We start from the raw sequence: 22,472 nt of genomic DNA on the forward strand, positions 1-22,472 counted from the left end.
TCTTTAAATTATTTTAAAAATATCCATAACCACCCTGCTAACCTTATGCCAAACCCTAACCATAAATTAAGACCAAAAATATATATATATTTTTGATGAATTTTTACAACATATCCAATTTTGACTTTGTGGCTGTGATAACTAGTCCCAACCTCAGTCTACTAACTAGTTTAACATAATAAAGACAACTTGAGTGCCAAGATAGGACAAGCCTGGTAAGGATGGGTCAGTATGTTGCTACGCTTGATAACTAGTTATAACTAGCTAGCGTGCTGTTTTCAAGGGTGATCACGCCATCCAGATGTCCACTGCAGATTATAACATGGTACTACTACTAGTAGCTAGCTGGCTCGGTCGCTCAACAACACCACTCTGCGCGTCAAGCTAACGTTAGCTAGCTAGCGTCCTAACGGTTTGTTAGACAATACATTTATTTTCTTATCTTCTGTTAGCTAGCTATATCTGTTTGCTGAGTTTCGGTAGCCAAAGCAAACACTCACACACAGACAACGTCAAGACCGATACGATAGCGAGGGACGTTATGTCCTGCCTGGCCTATTGCTAGCTTGTGAGTTTGCTAGTTTTGTAAACTAACGTTGGTTAACGTTAGCTACGTAGTTAGCTAGCTTGATGTTTTGCTGCACAATATCATATTATGGAGAACAACGGAGACCTGGACCTAAATTACCATGCAACTGGGGACGTGCGACTTGATAAGGCTATTTACCAATGGATAACGTGGGATAAGGTCAGTGAGTCAACTGTCAGTGTCATCATCATAGTTAACGAACACTTTTTATTGACGATGTAATTTACTGATTTGGCTTGTCACTTGCCTGGTATGTCAGGTGCAAATGCCTTGTCCTTCAGATCGGTGGTCTTCTGAAATGTGTGTGTGTCTTTTAATAGTGGCAGGTAGCCTAGCGGCTAAGAGCGTTGGGCCAGTATCTGTTTGGTTGCTGGTTCAAATCCCCATGCCGACTAGGTGAAAAATCTGTCTGTGCCTTTGAGCAAGGCACCTAACCCTTAGTCGCTCTGCATAAATTACTAAAATGTAAAACATGTTATGGAGGGCAAGACCTATCCTGGTGCCAGATATATTTGTGCTAACATTCCACTCCTTGTCATTATGCCAAACAGTTTGGCATATGACAAGGTGTGGAATATTAGCACAAACAAGTCTAGTTTCCAGGCAACAATTTTACCAATTTTTCTTATTCCTAATCGCAAAGTACAGAGCCCGGCTCATGCAGCCTCTACTCCACCCCCAACACTTGCACTGGAGCCCTAGTTTAGAAAGGCCGTAAAAGCAATGGATATGGCTGACCCCCACTCTCTAAATGTCAGACTTCATAACCTTACTTGGACTGTCAGATCCATTACGGAGCTGTAAAGGCCCAGATCTATGTCTGTCTAGATTTAAGAGGATATTCTGATATTCTGAGGATATTTAAATGCTGATTGAACAGACAAGATTAGGCTACTTTTAGCAACAGCAAGATTATAATTTTGTTCAGTTCCAGTGTAGCATAATGTTGAAGCAGTTGGTATTGTGTATATTTGACTCAATCTGCAAGCAAGTCAGTTTTAAACTAAGTGGTGTGCAACTGTGTTGAGTAATGATGTCAGTAAGAGAGTGCTGAATGTGAAGCTAATATTTTTTGGATGTTCTTTCCCATTCAGAATCCACAGACCAGAGCTCAGATAGAGGCCCTTTTGCTGGATGGGCAAGTGGAGGAGTTGAGGCGTAGGCTCTGCTCCAGGATGGCGTTTGGGACGGCAGGGCTGAGGGCAGCCATGGGTGCAGGCTTTGCCCTCATTAATGATCTGACCATCATCCAGTCCACACAGGTTAATAATAGTTTCCTTCTATGAGCAAACTATTCTGGCACAGGTTATGTTAAAGGTATAGACTCACTCAGCTATATGACATCATCGTGTACAGCGGAACAACTTCCTATTTACAGATCTCAACAACAACAAAATTGGCTCAGTTCTTCGGTGGCAGTAAATCATCAACCTTGGGTTTATACCTTGTCAGACTATACATACACTCCAGCACAATACTATGCACCTTTTCAATTTGTTTATTAACTGCCAATAACCTCATTGAAGTAGAAGACTACCAAGTAGAAATGTACTTTTAAAATGGAGATAGCCCACAATGGCGCTTTGTATCATTGAGGAGATTCAATTAATCTTGGGTAGGTGTGTTTTGCACTGGGTGAAAGTTGATTGTATTCCTTTTTGAACCGGGCTGCCTACTGGGCATGAGCAGGGTGCCCCGTTCAAAGTCCACGGCGAAGTTGGCTCAAAACGAAAGTGACGTAATTAAGCACGTGGAGTAATAACTACCATTGTGTTTTTCACATGCAAAAGTGATTGCTTTTGATGAAAAGCTTTATCTGCCTTCCCAATGAAAACTAGTTTGGAAATTCAAATATATATTTTATGGAAAAGATATGTTGTATGTTTCTGGACGATGCACCATGCTGCCTTGTTGACCACATGACCGAGCGGCGCAGATTATTGTTTGATTTGAGAAGGGCGCTCCTCCCTCACCGCTTTTGCCCGTTCACGTCACGGGCCATGGACCGGTGCTCCGCATAATCCAATCCGGCCCTTGCAAAAATAGGTGTTCTCTCTTTTCCATCTTTATGGAAATAGCCAATAGTGGCAGCCTTGACAGATTTGAAGGTTGTTGTCTGTAAGCAGGTAGGCACCCCGCTGTGTATGATGTCATATTGATGATTTTACCTTTTAATTAAGTACAATGCTGTCCAGTGAGTCGGCATAATATATCAAGCACAGGTTATTGTAAAACCACTATATCAATGTTTTAAAATAAAAGTGTTAGGCGTATCAGTGGTTTCTATATATTGGTATCAGCAATTTTAAGGTCAACCATTAATGAGATCAATGACTTTAGCATTGCAATATGGTGGTGGAGTCTCTACCTCCCAGTAGTTTTTAGATATATAGTTAAGGTTTATTTTGAATTGTACACATTTGGGGCAAAAAGCTGAATTGTAACATGCATAGGCCTATGTAATTAAATCAAATAAAAAAAATTAAAAAAAATTAATGTAGTATACAATATTACATTTAAGCAGTGTCAAAGGCATTGGGCTGTCGTAGTATATACACTGAGTATACAAACATTAAAAACACCTGCTCTTTCCACGACAGACTGACCAGGTGAAAGCTATGATCCATTATTGATGTCACTTGTTAAATCCACTTCAGTCAGTGTAGATAAGGGGAGGAGACGGGTTAAAGAAGGATTTTTAAGCCTTATGTTTGCCATTCAGAGGGTGAATAGGCAATTACAAATTGCGGCTGTTCTGAGGGCGAAAACAATATTAATGTTTGGTATAATCAGTGTATATATACAGTATATACATTGAGTGTAAAAAAAACATTAAGGACACCTTCCTAATATTCAGTTGCACCCCCTTTTGCCCTCAGAACAGCCTCAATTCATTGAGGCATGGACTATACAAGGTGTCGAAAGCGTTCCACAGGGATGCTGGCCCATGTTGCTTCCCACAGTTGTCAAGTTGGCTGGATTTCCTTTGGGTGTTGGATCATTATTGATACACATGGGAAACTGTTGAGTGTGAAAAACACAGCAGTGTTGCTGTTTTGGACACAAATAGGTGCACCTGGCACCTACTATCATACCCCGTTCAAAGGCACTTCAATATTTTGTCTTGCCCATTCACCCTCTGAGAATGGCACACCCTACACAATCCATGTCTCAAGGCTTAAAAATCCTTCTTTAACCTGTCTCCTCCCCTACATCTACACTGATTTTGAAGTGAATTTAACAGGTGAAATCAATAATGGATCATAGCTTTCACCTGGTCAGTTTGTCATGGAAAGAGCACGTGTTCTTGATGTTTTTTTACACTCTGTGTGTACAGTTGAAGTCGGAAGTTTACATACACCTTAGCCAAATACATTTAAACTCAGTTTTTCACCATCCCTGACATTTAATCCTAGTAAACATTCCCTGTCTTGGGTCAGTTAGGGTCACCACTTTTTATTTTTTAAGAATGTGAAATGTCAGAATAATAGTAGAGAAAATGATTTATTTCAGATTTTATTTCTTTCATCACATTCTCAGTGGGTCAGAAGTTTACATACACTCAATTAGTATTTGGTAGCATTGCCTTTTAAATTGTTTAACTTGGGTCAAACGTTTTGGGTAGCCTTCCACAAGCTTCCCACAATAAGTTGGGTGAATTCTGGCCCATTCCTCCTGACAGAGCTGGTGTAACTGAGTCAGGTTTGTAGGCCACCTTGCTCACACATGCTTTTTCAGTTCTGCCCACACATTTTCTATAGGATTGAGGTCAGGGCTTTGTGATGGCCACTCCAATACCTTGACTTTGTTGTCCTTAAGCCATTTTCCCACAACTTTGGAAGTATGCTTGGGGTCATTGTCCATTTGGAAGATCCATTTGTGACCAAGCTTTAACTTCCTGACTGATGTCTTGAGATGATGCTTCAATATATCCACATAATTTTCCTGCCTCATGATGCCATCTATTTTGTGAAGTGCACCAGTCCCTCCTGCAGCAAAGCACCCCCACAACATGATGCTGCCACCCCGTGCTTCACGGTTGGGATGGTGTTCTTCGGCTTGCAAGCATCCCCCTTTTTCCTCCAAACATAACGATGGGCATTATGGCCAAACAGTTCTATTTTTGTTTTATCAGACCAGAGGACATTTCTCCAAAAAGTATGATCTCTGTCCCCATGTGCAGTTGCAAACCGTAGTCTGGCTTTTTTCTGGCTGTTTTGAGCAGTGGCTTCTTCCTTGCAGAGCGGCCTTTCAGGTTCTGTTGATATAGGACTCGTTTTACTGTGGATATTGATACTTTTGGACCTGTTTCCTCCAGCATCTTCACAGGGTCCTTTGCTGTTCTGGGATTGATTTGCACTTTTCGCGCCAAAGTGCGTTCATCTCTAGGAGACAGAACGCGTCTTCTTCCTGAGCGGTATGACGGCTGCGTGGTCCCATGGTGTTTATACTTGCGTACTATTGTTTGTACAGATGAACGCGGTACCTTCAGGCATTTGGAAATTGCTCCCAAGGCTGAACCAGACTTTTGGAGGTCTACAATTTGTAGAGTGGTTGTGGAGTGGTTGAAAAACAAGTTTTAATGACTCCAACCTAAGTGTATGTAAACTTCTGACTTCAACAGTATGTACAGTGTTTCCCCTAGGACTTTTTTCAGCAGCAGTAGTGTTGGAAGGTATAACGAAACGTTGATACTTTTTCAATACTAGAACATGAAAACGGTTCAGTCCTAGAATTTTTGTTACTTTCGGTAGTTCTGTTAAATCTGTCTCACTGATCAGCGCAGCCAAAGTCTCCTATAGCGTTACTCATTGCTAGCCTGAACTGGGAGTCTGGGCTGCATAATTTTAGCTTCCCACTCATGCTGCACAGAAGTTAACACACTTGAATAATGCGACACGGCATGTAGAAATGTTAAAACTGTTAATTACCGTTCGCGAAACAATGTCCATACAGGCTAGAACACTTTACAATGCAAGAAGATACCAGTAGCTTCCAGCTTTGTAGGTTAACTTTCCTTGTTTGCTTACAGATGAAGCTAACATCAATTCAAAACCCTAGTACTTTGTTTGTGATTATGTGCCATAATGCAAAATATGCGTTCCAAGCTGTTTGCCACTAAAAACATTTCATTCACTTATTCAGTCTCCATCAGCCAAAGATTATCTATTTGCCTGAGCAAACTGACTGACTGACTGTGTGTGTGTGTGTGTGTTTTGTGAATAGGGCTCCCGACTGGTTGCACCCATCTTGCCTCATGAATGATGTCATTACTTGTTAAAGAGACAGCACGTACCTTTATGCAAATCTTGTTGATCAGTACAGCAAAATTAGGCCCAAATGGAAGGGAAATAGATTGTTTGTTATCTGTAGCCCCATGAAATCATCCAGAACAAGCTCAATAACTCAGTGCATGCATACAATCCTATTGAATACGCATTCACCAGTATTGTTAATAGGTCTAGGCTAAATCTTGATTCACCCAGTTTATCAATAGAGATTTACCATTCAAATAAATTATTGGTAAAAAACAAAGTCATATTGATTGTATCATTGTATAATTGATTCATTAATGCATAAATGGCTGTCTCTGAAAAATGTCCGTAAAATTTTTGGAATAAAATTATATTGAACTCAAAAGATGCCCAACGATTGACCAGAGCAGTAGCGAAGTATCTGTCTGGATCAAGTGCCATTCTGTGACTTTGGCTAATATACATTTCTTTTTTTTTGCTGGGGTATCATTTTGATATTGAGTATCGTGATGTTATCGAGTATAGTGATACCAAACCTGGTATCGGTATCGAAGTCAAAATTCTGGTATCGTAACAAACTGACTGTGTCTCATGGGGCACAGCACACAGTCTAACAACCCACCTACCTACCAGAGTTTCCCTTACCTCCTTTTCAAAGTGAAAACATGAAGGTTAATAGAAAATAAGAATTTTAAAGAGCTATAGATATGGCCTCATCATTCCAATCTTTTCCCACTCCTCCTCACTGCAGGGTATGTACAAATACCTGGCCAGGTCTTTCCCCGACTTCAGTAGCCGTGGCATAGTGGTTGGATACGACACACGAGCGCAGGAGGCCAGTGGTTGCAACAGTGAACGGTACTATACTATACCTCCTCCTTTCTCCTCTGCAGATCATACCACCACTTGCAAACATGTATAATTGGCTACATATTAGATAGTCAGATTTAATGTAAATGGATAAAAAAAACTGGCTGTAAATATCAGTGGGCCTTTTAGTTATCTAATAAATAACTCCTAATGTAATGATGATTGTGGCTTTGGGTTGCTCTGTCGACAGTGCAGTGTGTTATTAAGTGTGATAAAGTGTATTAAGAGGTCACATTCCTGCCTGAAGTCGTGTGATGGCAAAATAGTTGTGAATACAGATGGGCTGAGTGAGAACATTTATTGTATTCTTGGCCTACTGTTAACTGCACAAATTTCTAGAGCCAAAATAATAACAGTAAATAGATGTGTGTGTGTAGGCTATTTCCCAGTTGACACGCGGGAAACCACAAACTAGAGTTTTAGAATATTAGAGAGTTTGGAGCGGCAGGTAGCCTAGAGGTTAGAGAGGTGGTAACTATATAATAGGTTAACATGTTTCAATGCCCATAGCATTATGAAGGAAATGGAACAATAGTACAGCTGCTTTACTAAAATATGACTACTCTAGAATGAGTGACCTAAAGCAACTTTAACTCTTTGGCTTTGTTCACACACATTATATCAGTGACCACAACACTAGTACAGTACTCAACCCAAAAAACAATAAAGACGTGTTGCTTACTTCTATGACTATGAAAAAAATAATCTTGGGATTGAAAATTGGTCAATTCTCCATGAAAAAATATTATTGCTGTCCAACTACTACGATTGAAGCTAGATCTACTCGGGGTTTTCTTAAGATAGCCAGCTTCAGTTAGCTTCACATTCCAGATCAGGCTTCATCCGTACTATGACGGCCACGTCCACCTGCCGCTAACTCTAGCAGGCTTGTAACTGTGCATGCATGTCGCACGTGACTAGTGAAACACCAAACTTTTCATTTGGACAATGCTGAAACATCAATCCATGGGCGAGTCAGTACCACATTTTCATTTGTGCCGAAAGCAAAGTTATCTTTCAAATTCAGCAGGTTATGGTGTGAAACAGACATGTTGAAGTGCCATATTTATTTTATTACTTATCATATAATGCCATCTTTGGTGTGCTTATCAATGCACAAGCACCTTTTTCCCACAATTATCGATACAATCATTTTATTAAGTCATACAAGTTTTAATGTGCGTGAAGTTTCAAATGCATTCTGTCATTACTAAACGTGTAATGTGATAGGTATTTTAACACGACTATTTTTGAACACGACTATTTTTGAACACACAAAAAAACATTTGATTTAACAAAATATTTCATCAGTCATATTCCTCAATTGAAGGGGATGATGACGCAATCTTTGCGAGAGGGAGGGAATCTGATTTCATTGGTCCTCAAACTCGCGGCTCAGACACTTCATTCGGGATGAATGGAGTTAGCCCTGAGTTAGTCTGCCCGGGGAGCAGGTTAGTTCTGAAGGATTAATTGTCACCGAAATTGACCTGTCTAAAAGGTGAGCAACCTTTGTGGTACGGGTTATCCCGAGTTGAACTCAGAGTTGTCCAAAGTTACCTCGCTAACTCCTCAAACTACACACAGTACACAGTATAGGGCTCTGGTGTGGATGTGTGTCTGTTTCTTGGGGGGGGTTAAAGCAACAAAAAAAATGAATTTCTGTGATCTGAAAATGACAATGGACTATTTAGTATTATTCTTCTAAAGAAATAGTATGATCTTTTTTTTATTCCACAGACTTGCCCGGTTGACTGCAGCTGTGATGCTTTGTAAAGATATTCCTGTGTTTCTTTTCTCCACATATGTCCCAACTCCCTTTGTGGTAAGATCAAATATATTGATTTTAACTATTTCATTCAAATTAAAGCCTGGTCACTTTATCCCTCCTTGGACATAAATCACTTGTTTCTTGGTTGCTTACCAATTTGTTTCCTATATACTGGTGATGTCATATACGAAGGGCCAGGTGATTTACCTGGCCATGTGACCAAACCAGGAAGAAGTCTATGCCTTAGTTATAATGGTTTTTAATGGCCAGATTGTGTCTTCAGGAAAAACCTCTGGACGTACTTATTTGGCTATAAAGCTGGTAAAGTCAACGTCTCAGCGCTTTCAGATTAGGCTAAGAATTACATTAATTTAGTTCCCAAGGCCTTACTGTTTCGTGATCTCTCCTAGCCATATGCTGTAAAGAGGCTGGGCGCTGCAGCTGGTGTGATGGTCACTGCCTCTCACAACCCAAAAGAGGACAATGGATACAAGGTATTAGACTTCTGCTTTTCATCTTACCAGGGTCACTTGAGTCAAGGCATGAAGCGTACAGCATCTGGAATCCTTGTTGAACTAAAAGCTTTTAACACTGCATCTTGTCGGGGACTGTATGCTATTTATCATACAAGAAAAAGAAAATATGCCTTTTTATTCCTGCTGTTGTATTACTAGCTAATGATATCCTAAGGCAGGGTGAACAAACTCTGTCTTTGTGGCCCCACCTGGGTGCACGTTTAGTTTTTTTCCATAGCACTACGCAGTTGATTCAAATAATTAAAGCTTGATGATGAGTTGATTATTTGGATCAGCTGTGTAGTGGTAGGGCAAAAAACTAAACGTGTACCCAGGGGGGTCCCCAGGACCGAGTTTGGGAAACCCTGTCCTAAGGGGAGGTTGAATTAGGTATGCCATACAATGTTAAGATATTAAGCTGTGCATTAGCATTTGGTACAGTGTCTTGCTTTTCTTTTGAAGGTTTACTGGCACAATGGAGCCCAGATCTCATCTCCTAACGACAAGGAGATCCTGAAGTGCATTGAAGAGAGCTCCGAGCCATGGAGCGAGTCCTGGAACGAGAGTTTGGCAGACAACAGTCCACTGAGGAGCGATCCGCTGAGGGAGATATCCCAAAAGTATATGGAGGACCTCAGCTCTGTTTGTTTCCACAGGTACCAATTCACAGTGCTAGGAGTCTGTACTTTAGAAAGTGATCACAAGTAGTTAATGCTGATTTATTCACAGTGGCGTGTGCTGCCTTTTAACAACTGGATATTCATTCAGAAAATTATGATTTATGATGTAATTGGGAGTCGTCAAACACATTTATTATGACGCAGGGAGCCGGCAAACACCCTCACTCTGGCTGTGAACGTGTTGTAGTTATCACAGATGTTTCTTTTAATTACCCCCGATCACCTTTTCTTATTCAATTTGTTGAATTGTTTGAATTCTGAGTCAGAAAACTTTAATTTTCTCAGTGTCCACAATTCATTTTGCAGCAAACACAATTCATATTTGTTGAATAGAAAACACACTTATACATGTTTTTACTTGCTTGTTTCTCAGAGAACTCAACACCAAGTCCCCGTTGAAGTTTGTGCACTCGTCCTTTCATGGAGTAGGGCATAACTACGTCCAGCAGGCTTTCCGGGCGTTTGGGTTCCCCCCTCCTATCCCTGTGCCAGAACAGAAAGATCCTGATCCAAACTTCTCCACTGTCAGCTGTCCAAATCCAGAGGAAGGAGAGTCTGTTTTGGTGAGGAAATATTCAATTCACCTAACTTTTCAGTGCTATCTGTGTAACAGAGTTGCTACACTAGATGCACAATTCTCACTGTGTGTGAATTGTAGTCAATGCAGCCTGCGGCAGCCTCGTTCGTGTCTCTGTAGCATAAAATTACTGTATTCTTTTTCCTACAAATTGGTGTGCATCTCACTCCCATAAAGTGGCTTGTGCGTCCTCCATGATTGTATTTTTGATATTTTGGTGTTGTAGGAGCTCTCCCTTCGCCTTGCTGAGAGAGAGAATGCCACGATTGTCATGGCAACTGATCCAGATGCAGATCGGTTGGCTGTTGCAGAGCAATCTGAGAGGTAAAATACCTGATACAAATGTAGCCTACTCTCTTAAAATATAATTATAATACTGATTACTGGACCACAAGCTATTACTGATATGCACAGATCTAATGTAGTTTTGTTCAAAGGCCAAGAGCTTTTACTGACCATGTGATCTGCTAGCGAAAACTCTGGGTCCTGGTTGTTAGCTACAACATGTTTTTCCTGCTGAGATGACAACTCTTGACCTTAGCTGTCGTCATGTTCTGTCTAGGTGCGGATGGAAAGTTTTCACAGGTAATGAGCTTGCAGCTCTGCTGGGCTGGTGGATGCTGTTCAATTGGAAGGAGACTCACTCAGACCCGGCTGATAGGGAGAGGATGTACATGCTGGCCACCACCGTCTCCTCCAAGATCCTCAAGGCCTTTGCACGGATAGAGGGCTTCCATTTTGAAGTACGTAAGTTTTCCTCCTCCAGGTGAATGAAGCATGGTTGGAGGTCGAGCAATATACACCCTTAGCTTTCAGACTTAATCTGGTTGCGTTGCCTGCAGTCACGATAGTAGCATGAGAGCCCTCTGCCAGGTGCTCAAGAACCTCACCTCTGAAACCAGACGGTAGCAGAGGGATAACTGTACTCAAAATCTGTCTCCAGCAGGTGGTGTTTTTGTGTTATTTTTTTCGAGTTTTTGTATGGCGGTCAGTGTAATGGCTTACTTGCTATGTGAGGCTTATTTAATCGAATAGAAGTTTCGTAATTCTTACGTTGTTACGAGTGTACTGATATAATTAAAGACATGTGACATCCCGTCAACTTTGATTAAAAAAAACACCTTCTATCGGAGTTGTGCCTGTTGTTCACACGCGTACCTGCCCTCTTGTTGGCCTGAATGGTCTCACCTGATCTTGCCTCCCAACTGCTGAATGCATTTTTGAAGAAATGTATTTTCATTCAGTGTCTGGTCAATATAATGTAGAATCTGTGACAGAAGCAAACAGGTGGACCTACCTGAATTTGTCCAATAAACACTTATTTACATTTTTCTACATTGTGCCCTAAGAATGCACCCCTGTTCACTCTGTTTCAGGAAACATTGCCTGGTTTCAAATGGATCGGAAAGAAAATACACGAGTTGGCAAAAACGGGGAATGAAGTGATCTTCGCCTTTGAGGAGTCTATAGGTTAACAAGTCTCTTTCAGTTCTTACAACATTTGCTTTGTTGTTTATGGTGAAAGCAGTTTGAAACTTTGAATATAAAGTCATGGTGGTATCCACTATTGCAAACAATTAATGATCAATCCTGAACATAATATAAGGCTTTATCAAATGATTTTGAGTTGATCAACCTATTTGCCTATTTGTTACAAGTCAAGGTATCTTTATACACTGCTCAAAAAAATAAAGGGAACACTAAAATAACACATCCTAGATCTGAATGAATGAAATATTATTATTAAATACTTGTTCCTTTACATAGTTGAATGTGCTGACAACAAAATCACACAAAAATGATTAATGTAAATCAAATTTATCAACCCATGGAGGTCTGGATTTGGAGTCACACTCAAAATTAAAGTGGAAAACCACACTACAGGCTGATCCAACTTTGATGTAATGTCCTTAAAACAAGTGAAAATGAGGCTCAGTAGTGTGTGTGGCCTCCACGTGCCTGTATGACCTCCCTACAACGCCTGGGCATGCTCCTGATGAGGTGGCGGATGGTCTCCTGAGGGATCTCCTCCCAGACCTGGACTAAAGCATCCGCCAACTCCTGGACAGTCTGTGGTGCAACGTGGCGTTGGTGGATGGAGCGAGACATGATGTCCCAGATGTGCTCAATTGGATTCAGGTCTGGGGAACGGGCGGGCCAGTCTATAGCATCAATGTCTTCCTCTTGCAGGAACTGCTGACAAACTCCAGCCACATGAGGTCTAGCATTGTCTTGCATTAGGAGGAACCCAGGGCCAACCGCACCAGCATATGGTCTCACAAGGGGTCTGAGGATCTCATCTCGGTACCTAATGGCAGTCAGGCTACCTCTGGCGAGCACATGGAGTGCTGTGCGGCCCCCAAAGAAATGCCACCCCACACCATGACTGACCCACCGCCAAACCGGTCATGCTGGAGGATGTTGCAGGCAGCAGAACGTTCTCCACGGCGTCTCCAGACTCTGTCACGTCTGTCACATGTGCTCAGTGTGAACCTGCTTTCATCTGTGAAGAGCACAGGGCGCCAGTGGCGAATTTGCCAATCTTGGTGTTCTCTGGCAAATGCCAAACGTCCTGCACGGTGTTGGGCTGTAAGCACAACCCCCACCTGTGGACGTCGGGCCCTCATACCACCCTCATGGAGTCTGTTTCTGACCGTTTGAGCAGACACATGCACATTTGTGGCCTGCTGGAGGTCATTTTGCAGGGCTCTGGCAGTGCTCCTCCTGCTCAAAGGCGGAGGTAGCGGTCCTGCTGCTGGGTTGTTGCCCTCCTACGGCCTCCTCCACGTCTCCTGATGTACTGGCCTGTCTCCTGGTAGCGCCTCCATGCTCTGGACACTACGCTGACAGACACAGCAAACCTTCTTGCCACAGCTCGCATCGATGTGCCATCCTGGATGAGCTGCACTACCTGAGCCACTTGTGTGGGTTGTAGACTCCGTCTCATGCTACCACTAGAGTGAAAGCACCGCCAGCATTCAAAAGTGACCAAAACATCAGCCAGGAAGCATAGGAACTGAGAAGTGGTCTGTGGTCACCACCTGCAGAACCACTCCTTTATTGGGGGAGTCTTGCTAATTGCCTATAATTTCCACCTGTTGTCTATTCCATTTGCACAACAGCATGTGAAACTTATTGTCAATCAGTGTTGCTTCTTAAGTGGACAGTTTGATTTCACAGAAGTGTGATTGACTTGGAGTTACATTGTGTTGTTTAAGTGTTCCCTTTATTTTTTTGAGCAGTGTATTATAATATTATATATATTATATTATAGAAAACAGTTCAATTTAATTGAGAATATGATGTGAAAATGTTTCAATTTGCAGTTGTACCAAATGGGTTGATCAGTACACCGTTTACCCGAGGTACAGACAGGCTGCTAAGAAGGGAGAGTTGCAGTGACCGTTGGACTAGTATTTGATAAATATGCCCTGAAATGTCTTTTTGTTTTGTCTGGTGTGTTTCAGGATTCCTGTGCGGCAGCATGGTCCCAGATAAGGATGGAGTGAGTGCAGCTGTGGTTGTGGCTGAGATGGCCTCTTATCTTTACAACAAGAACCTGACCCTTCATCAGCAGCTGGAAAACATCTTTGAAATGTAGGTGTCATTCCAGTTTCCTCCTATACCCCATGTTCTGGTTTACTGAGTTTATTTGGTGTCACTTTACATTAAGTGGCCTGAAATCGCTGTGTCTACATGGTAGTTAGCTCACTGGAATAACTAGGTAGTAGGTACACATTGTTGCAACTGATACTATAACCGACTATGTAACTTAGTGTTACATGGTATACCAAAACTTTGGGTACTTTTTTGATACAAGAACATGAAAAATGGTTCGGTAGTAGAATTTTTGTTACTTTCAGTACTTCTATCATATGTGTCTCACAATGTATACTGACTGAGCGGATCATGTCTGTCTAGTAATTTGTCCAAATTTTCGCAATGGGGCAGTAGTAGGATAAGATACTTGATCTTGCACATGCAATGCTGAGTAAGCTGACCCAGCGCAAGCCACTTTTGAGAAGCTAGGAGCGCAAGATAAGATGGAGATATATATAACACACACAGTGGCAAGAATTACCTGGATTTCTGCATAAATTTGTCATAAAATTTGATCTGATGTTCATCTGTCACAACAGACAGACAGTGTGCTTCAACTAATAACACGCAAATTATTGTATTTTTCTTGTCTATATTGAATACATCATTTAAACATTCACAGTGTAGGTTGGGAAAAGTAAGTGAACCCTTAGGCTAATGACTTTTCCAAAAGCTAATTGGAGTCAGGAGTCAGCTAACCTGGAGTACAATCAATGAGATGAGATTGGAGATGTTGGTTAGAGCTGCCCTGCCCTGTAAAAAACACTCACAAAATTTGAGTTTGCTATTCACAAGAAGCATTGCCTGATGTGACCCATGCCTCAAACAAAAGAGATCTCAGAAGACCTACGATTACGAATTGTTGACTTGCATAAAGCTGGAAAAGGTTACAAAAGTATCTCTAAAAGCCTTGATGTTCATCAGTCCAAGGTAAGACAAGTTGTCTATAAATGGAGAAAGTTCAGCACTGTTGCTGCTCTCCATATGAGGGGCCGTCCTGCAAAGATGACAACAAAATGCTCAATGAGGTTAAGAAGAATCCTAGAGTGTCAGCTAAAGACTTACAGACATCTCTGGAACATGCTAAAATCTCTGACGAGTCTACGATACCTAAAACACTAAACATTGGGGGACACCACAGAAGAAGCCACTGCTGTCCAAAGAAAATATTGCTGCACGTCTGAAGTTCGCAAAAGAGCACCTGGATGTCCCACAGCACTTCTGGCAAAATATTCTGTGGACAGAAGTTGAGTTGTTTGGAAGGAACACACAACACTATGTGTGGATAAAAAAAGGCACAGCACACCAACATCAAAACCTCATCCCAACTGTAAAGTATGGTGGAGGGAGCATCATGGTTTGGGGCTGCTTTGCTGCCTCAGGGCCTGGACAGCTTGCTATCATCAACGGAAAAAATGAATTGCCAAGTTTATCAATACATTTTGCAGGAGAATGTTAGGCTATTTGTCTGCCAATTTGAAGCTCAACATAAGGTGGGGGATGCAACAGGACAACGACCCAAAACACAGAAGTAAATCAACAACAGAATGGCTTCAACAGAAGAAAATACACCTTCTGGAGTGGCCCAGTCAGTCCTGACCTCAACCCGATTGAGATGCTGTGGCATGACCTCGAGAGCGGTTCACACCAGACATCCTAAGAATATTGCTGAACTGAAACAGTTTTGTAAAGATGAATGGTCCAAAATTCCTTCGGACCATTGTGCAGGTCTGATCCGCAACTACAGAAAACGTTTGGTTGAGGTTATTGCTGCCAAAGGAGGGTCAACCAGTTATTAAATCCAAGGGTTCACATACTTTTCCCACCCTACACTGTGAATGTTTACACGGTGTGTTCAATAAAGACATGAAAACGTGTAATTGTTTGTGTGTTTAGTTTCAGCAGACTGTGTTTGTCTATTGTTGTGACTTGGATGAAGATAAGATCAAATTTATGCAGAAATCCAGGTAATTCCAAAGGGTTCACATACTTTTCGTGTGTGTGTGTGTGTGTGTGTGTGTGTGTGTGTGTGTGTGTGTATATATGTACAGTTGAAGTCGGAAGTTTACATACACCTTAGCCAAATACATTTAAACTCCAGTTTTTCACAATTCCTGACATTTAATCCTATTAAAAATTCTCTGTCTTAGGTCAGCTAGGATCACCACTTTATTTTAAGAATGTGAAACGTCAGAATAATAGTAGAGTGATTTCATTTCAGCTTTTATTTATTTCATAACATTCACAGTGGGTCAGAAGTTTACATACACTCAATTAGTATTTGGTAGCGTTGCCTTTAAATTGTTTAACTTGGATCAAACGTTTCGGGTAGCCTTCCACAAGCTTCCCACAATAAGTTGGGTGAATTTTGGCCCATTCCTCCTGACAGAGCTGGTGTAACTGAGTCAGGTTTGTAGGCCTCCTTTTTCAGTTCTGCCCACATTTTCTATAGGATTGAGGTCAGGGCTTTGTGATGGCCACTCCAATACCTTGACTTTGTTGTCCTTAAGCTATTTTGCCACAACTTTGGAAATGGACCCCAAGTATGCTTGGGGTCCATTTGGAAGACCCATCTGCGACCAAGCTTTAACTTCCTGACTGATGTATTGATGTTGCTTCAATATATCCACATAATTTTCCTTTCTCATGATGTCATCTATTTTGTGAAGTGCACCAGTCCCTCCTGCAGCAAAGCACCCCCACAACATGATGCTGCCACCCCCGTGCTTCACGTTTGGGATGGTGTTCTTCGGCTTGCAAGCATCCCCCTTTTTCCTCCAAACATAACGATGGTCATTATGGCCAAACAGTTCTATTTCTGTTTCATCAGACCAGAGGACATTTCTCCAAAAAGTTTGATCTTTGTCCCCATGTGCAGTTGCAAACTGTAGTCTGTATTTTTTATGGTGGTTTTGGAGCAGTGGCTTCTTCCTTGCTGAGCGGCCTTTCAGGTTATGTCGATATAGGACTCGTTTTACTGTGGATATAGATACTTTTGTACCTGTTTCCTCCAGCATCTTCACAAGGTCCTTTGCTGTTGTTCTGGGATTGATTTGCACTTTTCTCACAAGTGCGTTCATCTCTAGATACTGAACGGGTCTCCTTCCTGAGCGGTATGACGGCTGCGTGGTCACATGGTGTTTATACTTGCGTACTATTGTTTGTACAGATGAGGGTGGTACCTTCAGGCTTTTGGAAATTGCTCCCAAGGATGTATCAGACTTGTGGAGGTCTAAATGTATTTTTCTGAGGTCTTGGCTGATTTCTTTTGATTTTCCCATGATGTCAAGCAAAGAGGCAGGAGGTAGGAGGTAGGCCTTGAAATATATCCACAGGTACACCTCCAATTGACTCAAATGATGTCAAATAGCTTATCAGAAGCTTCTAAAGCCATGACATCATTTTCTGCAATGTTCCAAGCTGTTTAAAGGCACAGTCAACTTAGTGTATGTAAACTTCTGACCCACTGGAATTGTGATACAGTGAATTGTAAGTGAAATAAACAATCTGTAAACAATTGTTGGAAAAATGACTTGTGTCATGCACAAAGTAGATGTCCTAACTGACTTGCCAAAACTATAGTTTGTTAACAAGACATTTGTGGAGTGGTTGAGAAACGAGTTTTAATGACTCCAACCTAAGTGTATGTAAACTTCGACTTCAACTGTATATATGTGTGTGTATATATATATATATTAGGGCTTCTGGCAACAAAATGGGTAACAAACAGTAAAATCAGGCACCCCATGGTAGAATAGTTTACCTATTTACCTAGTCGGCTTGTGCGTTCTGATTCCTCTCGAAGCGCATTCAAATTGCGAGTGCAACAGGCAGAGAACCATGCATTCTAATAAGCAGTCAATGCACAACATTTCTCAATGCAATCGCTGGAAAACACTTCCATCGCTACCTCATTTCTCAACTCCAAAAAATATTTGCAAACTGCACTGTTTTGAAAGAGTAGATCAGCAGTTAGTGCTCTGCAATTCAAACTGACTACATAGGGTAAGGCCAGGGCTAAAAGTAACAAAGGTTCAATTGTAACTGGTAGGCCTACATTGTATTCACTATTTATGCAATTTTTTGGGAGATATTTTAAGTCCTCATTACATTGCTAACTAGTAACATCATCATGTTTTAGAGTTTGGGATCTAGCTAATGATTAGCCCAATGGGGTATGGATATGGGAAACCTCATGCTTCAGCCTATTTATTATCAGTTGGGCTACAGATGATAATGCTTATTGCTAATAGCACACTTACCTGATTTTAATATGGATCATGTATAGGCTATAACCCAATATGTTATTGGGTTTATTTCTGGGGAAATGAGGACTGACCTTCTCACAGTCGTTCTCCCTGCTTTCATTTTTTGCTGTGATATCGTTTTGCTGTCTAGTATCATAATACTTAATCTGGTAAAATTCTGGTATCGCAACAACACTAACTACCATAGAAATATATACACTATATATACAAAAGTATGTGGACAGCCCTTCAAATAAGTGGATTTGGCTATTTCAGCCACACTCGTTACTGACGGGTGTATAAAATCGAGCACACAGCCATGCAATCTCCATAGACAAACATTAGCTGTTGAATAGCCTTACTGAAGAGCTCAGTGACTTTCAACGTGGCACCGTCATAAGCTTGTCAACTTTCTGCCCTGCTAAAGCTGCCCCGGTCAACTGTAAGTGCTGTTATTGTAAAGTGGAAACACATAGGAGCAAGAACGGTTAAGCCGCGAAGTGGTAGGCCGCACAAGCTCACAGAACGGGACCACTGAGTGCTGAATAGCGCAGCACATAAAAATTGTCTGTCCTCTGTTGCAACACTCACTACCGAGTTCCAAACTGCTTCTGAAAGCAACATCAGACACAATAACTGTTTGTCGGGAGCATCATTAAATGGGTTTCCATGGCCGAGCAGCCGCACACAAGCCTAAGATCACCATGCACAATGCCAAGCGTCGGCTGGAGTGGTGTAAAGCTTGCCGCCATTGGACTCCAGAGCAGTGGAAACTTGTTCTCTGGAGTGATGAATCACACTTCACCATCTGGCAGTACGACGGACGAATCTGTGTTTGGCGGATGCCAGGAGAATGCTGCCTGCCCAAATGCATAGTGCCTGTAATGTTTGGTGGAGGAGGAATGATGATCTGGGGCTGTTTTTCATAGTTCGGGCTAGGGAAATCTTAACGCTTAAGCATACAATGACATTCCAGACGATTCTGTGCTTCCAACTTTGTGGTAACAGTTTGGGCAAGACCCTTTCCTGTTTCAGCATGACAATGCCCCCGTGCACAAAGCGAGGTCCATACAGAAATTGTTTGTCGAGATTGCTGTGTAAGAACTTGACTGGCCTGCACAGAGCCCTGACCTCAACCCTATCAAACACCTTTGGGATGAATTGGAAGCTGACTGCGAGCCAGGCCAAATCGCCCAACATCAGTGCCCGACCTCACTAATGATCTTGTGGCTGAATGGAAGCAAGTCCCCGTAGCAATATTCCAACATCTAGTGGAAAGCCTAGATGCAGCAAAGGGAGGACCAACTCCATATGAATACCCATGATTTTGGAATGAGATGTTCAAAGAGCAGGTGTCCACATACTTTTAGTGTAGTTTCTGATCAATTAAGGTTTGTGGTGTTTTTGCTCCATAAAGTTGGGCCGTTTTTTATTTCAGCTTCACTTTATTGATCTACCATAAATATCCATTGTCTCTCTCTTCTCCAGTCAAATGCTAATATCCTTTACTGTTGTTGTCCTTCAGTTACGGTTATCACATTTCCACAACGTCATATGTCATCTGCCACGACCCCGCTACTGTCAAGAGAATATTCACACGTCTTCGGAACTTTGAGGGAGAGAACACTTACCCCAGATCCTCGGGTGGACACAGCATTGTGGACGTGAGAGATGTGACTACAGGATATGATAGTAGTCAACCTGACAAACTTTGCGTAAGTGTAATGTAGTGGTTTAATTTTTTTTTTTTTTTCATACATTAGTGTGCTTCAAATTGAATGGTTCATAATGAGAGGTATAGGTAAAAACTCCTCATCCTCTCTCAGGTGCTACCTGTGACAAAGAGCAGCCAAATGATCACCTTCACTCTGCAGAATGGGATCGTGGCCACACTAAGGACCAGTGGCACAGAGCCAAAGATTAAGTTCTACACGGAATTCTGTGCACCGCCCGGAAAAAGGTTTGTGTTGAGTGTAACGGCGCCCCCTTCTACTAGCAATGACACACTCTGGAGGACCAGCTGGAGGTAGCTACAGTGTTACGGAATAGTTCCAAAAGCACCAGTATAGTCTCAGTATTTTAGTGGCAGAGATGGTAGGAAAAAGTGTGTTGGACCTGGTTTAAGCTATAGTGTAAGACGAATGGCTGCACATTTGGGGTAATTAAGGTAAAGCCAAGTCATTGACGAGCTAGCATCGTAAAAATGTTTTGCATTTTAAAATTGTTTTTATTTTGGCTTTCAGTGACATCTCAAGTCTTGAGGAGGAGCTTAAGAAAGTAACAGATACTCTCGTCGAGGAGTTTCTGGAGCCTGATAAGAACAACTTGATTCGCCGATCAATCTAGTCGGGCTTTTCATCTTGGTCTATACAGATGCATCGGTCGTATTGTTGTACTATCCTGCTTGTGTTCTATTAATGTTTTTCCTAACTGTGAAACCAAAGTGTATTTCAGACTATTGCTTGTCTGGGTTTTTTCATTTGGTGTGCAAGGTGGGTTACGTGGATTAATATGCAGCAGTAGAATTTGTAAGCCAGAATCTGCATATCTGTTTTTGTCATATGAGGATTTTCCATTCATCTAAAATAAGTAGCCTAAGGTATACACCAGGACAGTCTGTGCCGTTCCATGAGACAAAATCATCGCAATGAGGTGAGATGACATGCAGCCCCCAGACAAGGTTTACTCATGAAAATGCCTCTTCTCCATTGTAGTGCACATACCCATGCCACTTGTACTTTTGTTCCTAGTAGGCTGTGCTAATAGGCACACCTAATAGATGTGTATGTGGTATATGAACAGTACCTCTCACTTGTCGCATGCTGCTTCTAATCTATGTATAGTTGATAAACTGTACCCAAAGGCTAAGTATTGTACATTGCACATGTACGTAAGGCAAATGGCACTCCTGCCTCCCCATCTGTTATGTTGCATCAGTGAGCGTTACAGCTTCAATCATTTCATAGTCTTAACACCTGTACTCTGTAAGTACCCATATCAAAATGGTAATCCAGAAAGGAAGAAATACACTACATGGCCAGAAGTATGTGGACACCCCTTAAAATTTGTGGATTCGGCTATTTCTGCCACACCCGTTGCTGACAGGTGTATAAAATCGAGCACACAGCCATGCAATCTCCATAGACAAATATTGGCAGTAGAGTGGCCCATACTGAAGAGCGTCGGCTGGAGTGGTGTAAAGCTCGCCGCCAATGGACTTTGGAGCTGTGAAACGCGTTCTCTGGAGTGATGAATCACACTTAACCATCTGGCAGTCCGACGAACAAATCTGGATTTGGCGGCTGCCAGGAGAAAGCTACCTGCCCAAGTTTGGTGGTGGAGGAATAATGGTTGGGGGGCTGTTTTTCATGGTTCGGGCTAGGCCCCTTAGTTCCAGTGCATTATTAGCCCTATGTTCACCTGAATGCCAAAGTCTGTTTCTATTTGTTGCTTTCTAGCTAAACAAGGCATCTGTTTTGCACATTTTGTCATTTCAATTTTTACATTTTTTTTTCCCTCATTTAGGAGACTTTGTAGTCACAGCAATATGTTTTAACTACTGTGTTCTTTTTTTGAACGGGGAATTCACATATAACAGATTTACATATTAGACCAACAATTGTAATTGTAACCCTTAAATTTAAGTGCCGTGGAATTCCAAAGTGTTACTGCAACTGTCATTTTGAAAATGACCATGTGTTAGTCATTTTTTTGTTTCAGGTAAAAAATGAAATGTTTTACTGTCTGTAAAATTTTGCAGATGAGTAGTTGACTTCCTTGAATTTCAAAATATTAGCTTGTATGTATTGTCAGCCTAAAAAGGATGAAAGTTGTATTACTTAAAGGAAAACTCCACCCCAAAACTATCTTGGTATTTGTTTAATTTGTCCATTGTTGATATGTTGCATGTCATCAATTAAATTGGACTAATGAAACAAACACCAAAATAATTCAAATAAAATCTAATTTTATTTGTCACATGCACCGAATGCTTAAATGTTCCTTGAAGCAAATGTTTGTAAAACAATTGTTGTGCAATATTTATTTCATTTTTTCTTTTTATTATGTAACTGTTTGTTTACTCTGTTCTCCAGACACACCTAAACTTAAATTATTTAATTTGAGTACATTATATATATTTTTATGCAACACATTTAGCCAATGCCTGTAATATCAATAATTCAATACCATAACCTGTACGAATGAATATTGTACATATTTAAGATATCGGATGGCAATCCCAAAGTAAAGACATTCTATTGAATTGTCAGAATATGAATATAGAGCATATATTTTCAATTGTATCTAGGAGGATAAGAAAAATGGTTGACATTTTTGATGAGATGAAATGTTAGTTCAATGTTCAAG

At 41.3% G+C, this 22,472-nt stretch overlaps 1 protein-coding gene across 3 annotated transcripts; it reads left to right on the forward strand.

Moving 5' to 3' along the window:
- Positions 1 to 126: 126 nt before the first annotated feature.
- Positions 127 to 21,227, forward strand: pgm2l1 (phosphoglucomutase 2-like 1). 3 transcript variants are annotated; one of them, XM_038973849.1, is made up of 14 exons: positions 127 to 215; positions 1,684 to 1,851; positions 6,596 to 6,702; positions 8,455 to 8,539; positions 8,896 to 8,979; positions 9,463 to 9,656; positions 10,054 to 10,243; positions 10,484 to 10,581; positions 10,820 to 11,000; positions 11,634 to 11,727; positions 13,725 to 13,854; positions 19,630 to 19,819; positions 19,931 to 20,064; positions 20,348 to 21,227. In XM_038973849.1, the coding sequence occupies exons 2-14, from the start codon at positions 1,765 to 1,767 to the stop codon at positions 20,448 to 20,450; spliced, it is 1,677 nt and encodes a 558-aa protein (XP_038829777.1). In that variant the 5' UTR covers positions 127 to 215; positions 1,684 to 1,764; the 3' UTR covers positions 20,451 to 21,227. The 3 variants fall into 3 exon arrangements, with proteins under 3 accessions (XP_038829777.1, XP_038829776.1, XP_038829775.1); XM_038973848.1 differs by having other exon boundaries at positions 152 to 225; XM_038973847.1 differs by lacking the exon at positions 127 to 215 and adding an exon at positions 233 to 748.
- Positions 21,228 to 22,472: the final 1,245 nt, after the last annotated feature.

Source organism: Salvelinus namaycush, chromosome 34, assembly GCF_016432855.1.
Source record: "Salvelinus namaycush isolate Seneca chromosome 34, SaNama_1.0, whole genome shotgun sequence".
Taxonomy (NCBI): domain Eukaryota; kingdom Metazoa; phylum Chordata; class Actinopteri; order Salmoniformes; family Salmonidae; genus Salvelinus; species Salvelinus namaycush.

Coding starts and splice junctions, on each gene's coding strand:
- pgm2l1 (XM_038973847.1), top strand. CDS start 656: ATGGAGAACAACGGAGACCTGGACCTAAATTACCATGCAACTGGGGAC. Junction 6,703..8,454: donor AGTGGTTGCAACAGTGAACG/GTACTATACTAT, acceptor TTTATTCCACAG/ACTTGCCCGGTTGACTGCAG. Junction 11,001..11,633: donor TAGAGGGCTTCCATTTTGAA/GTACGTAAGTTT, acceptor ACTCTGTTTCAG/GAAACATTGCCTGGTTTCAA.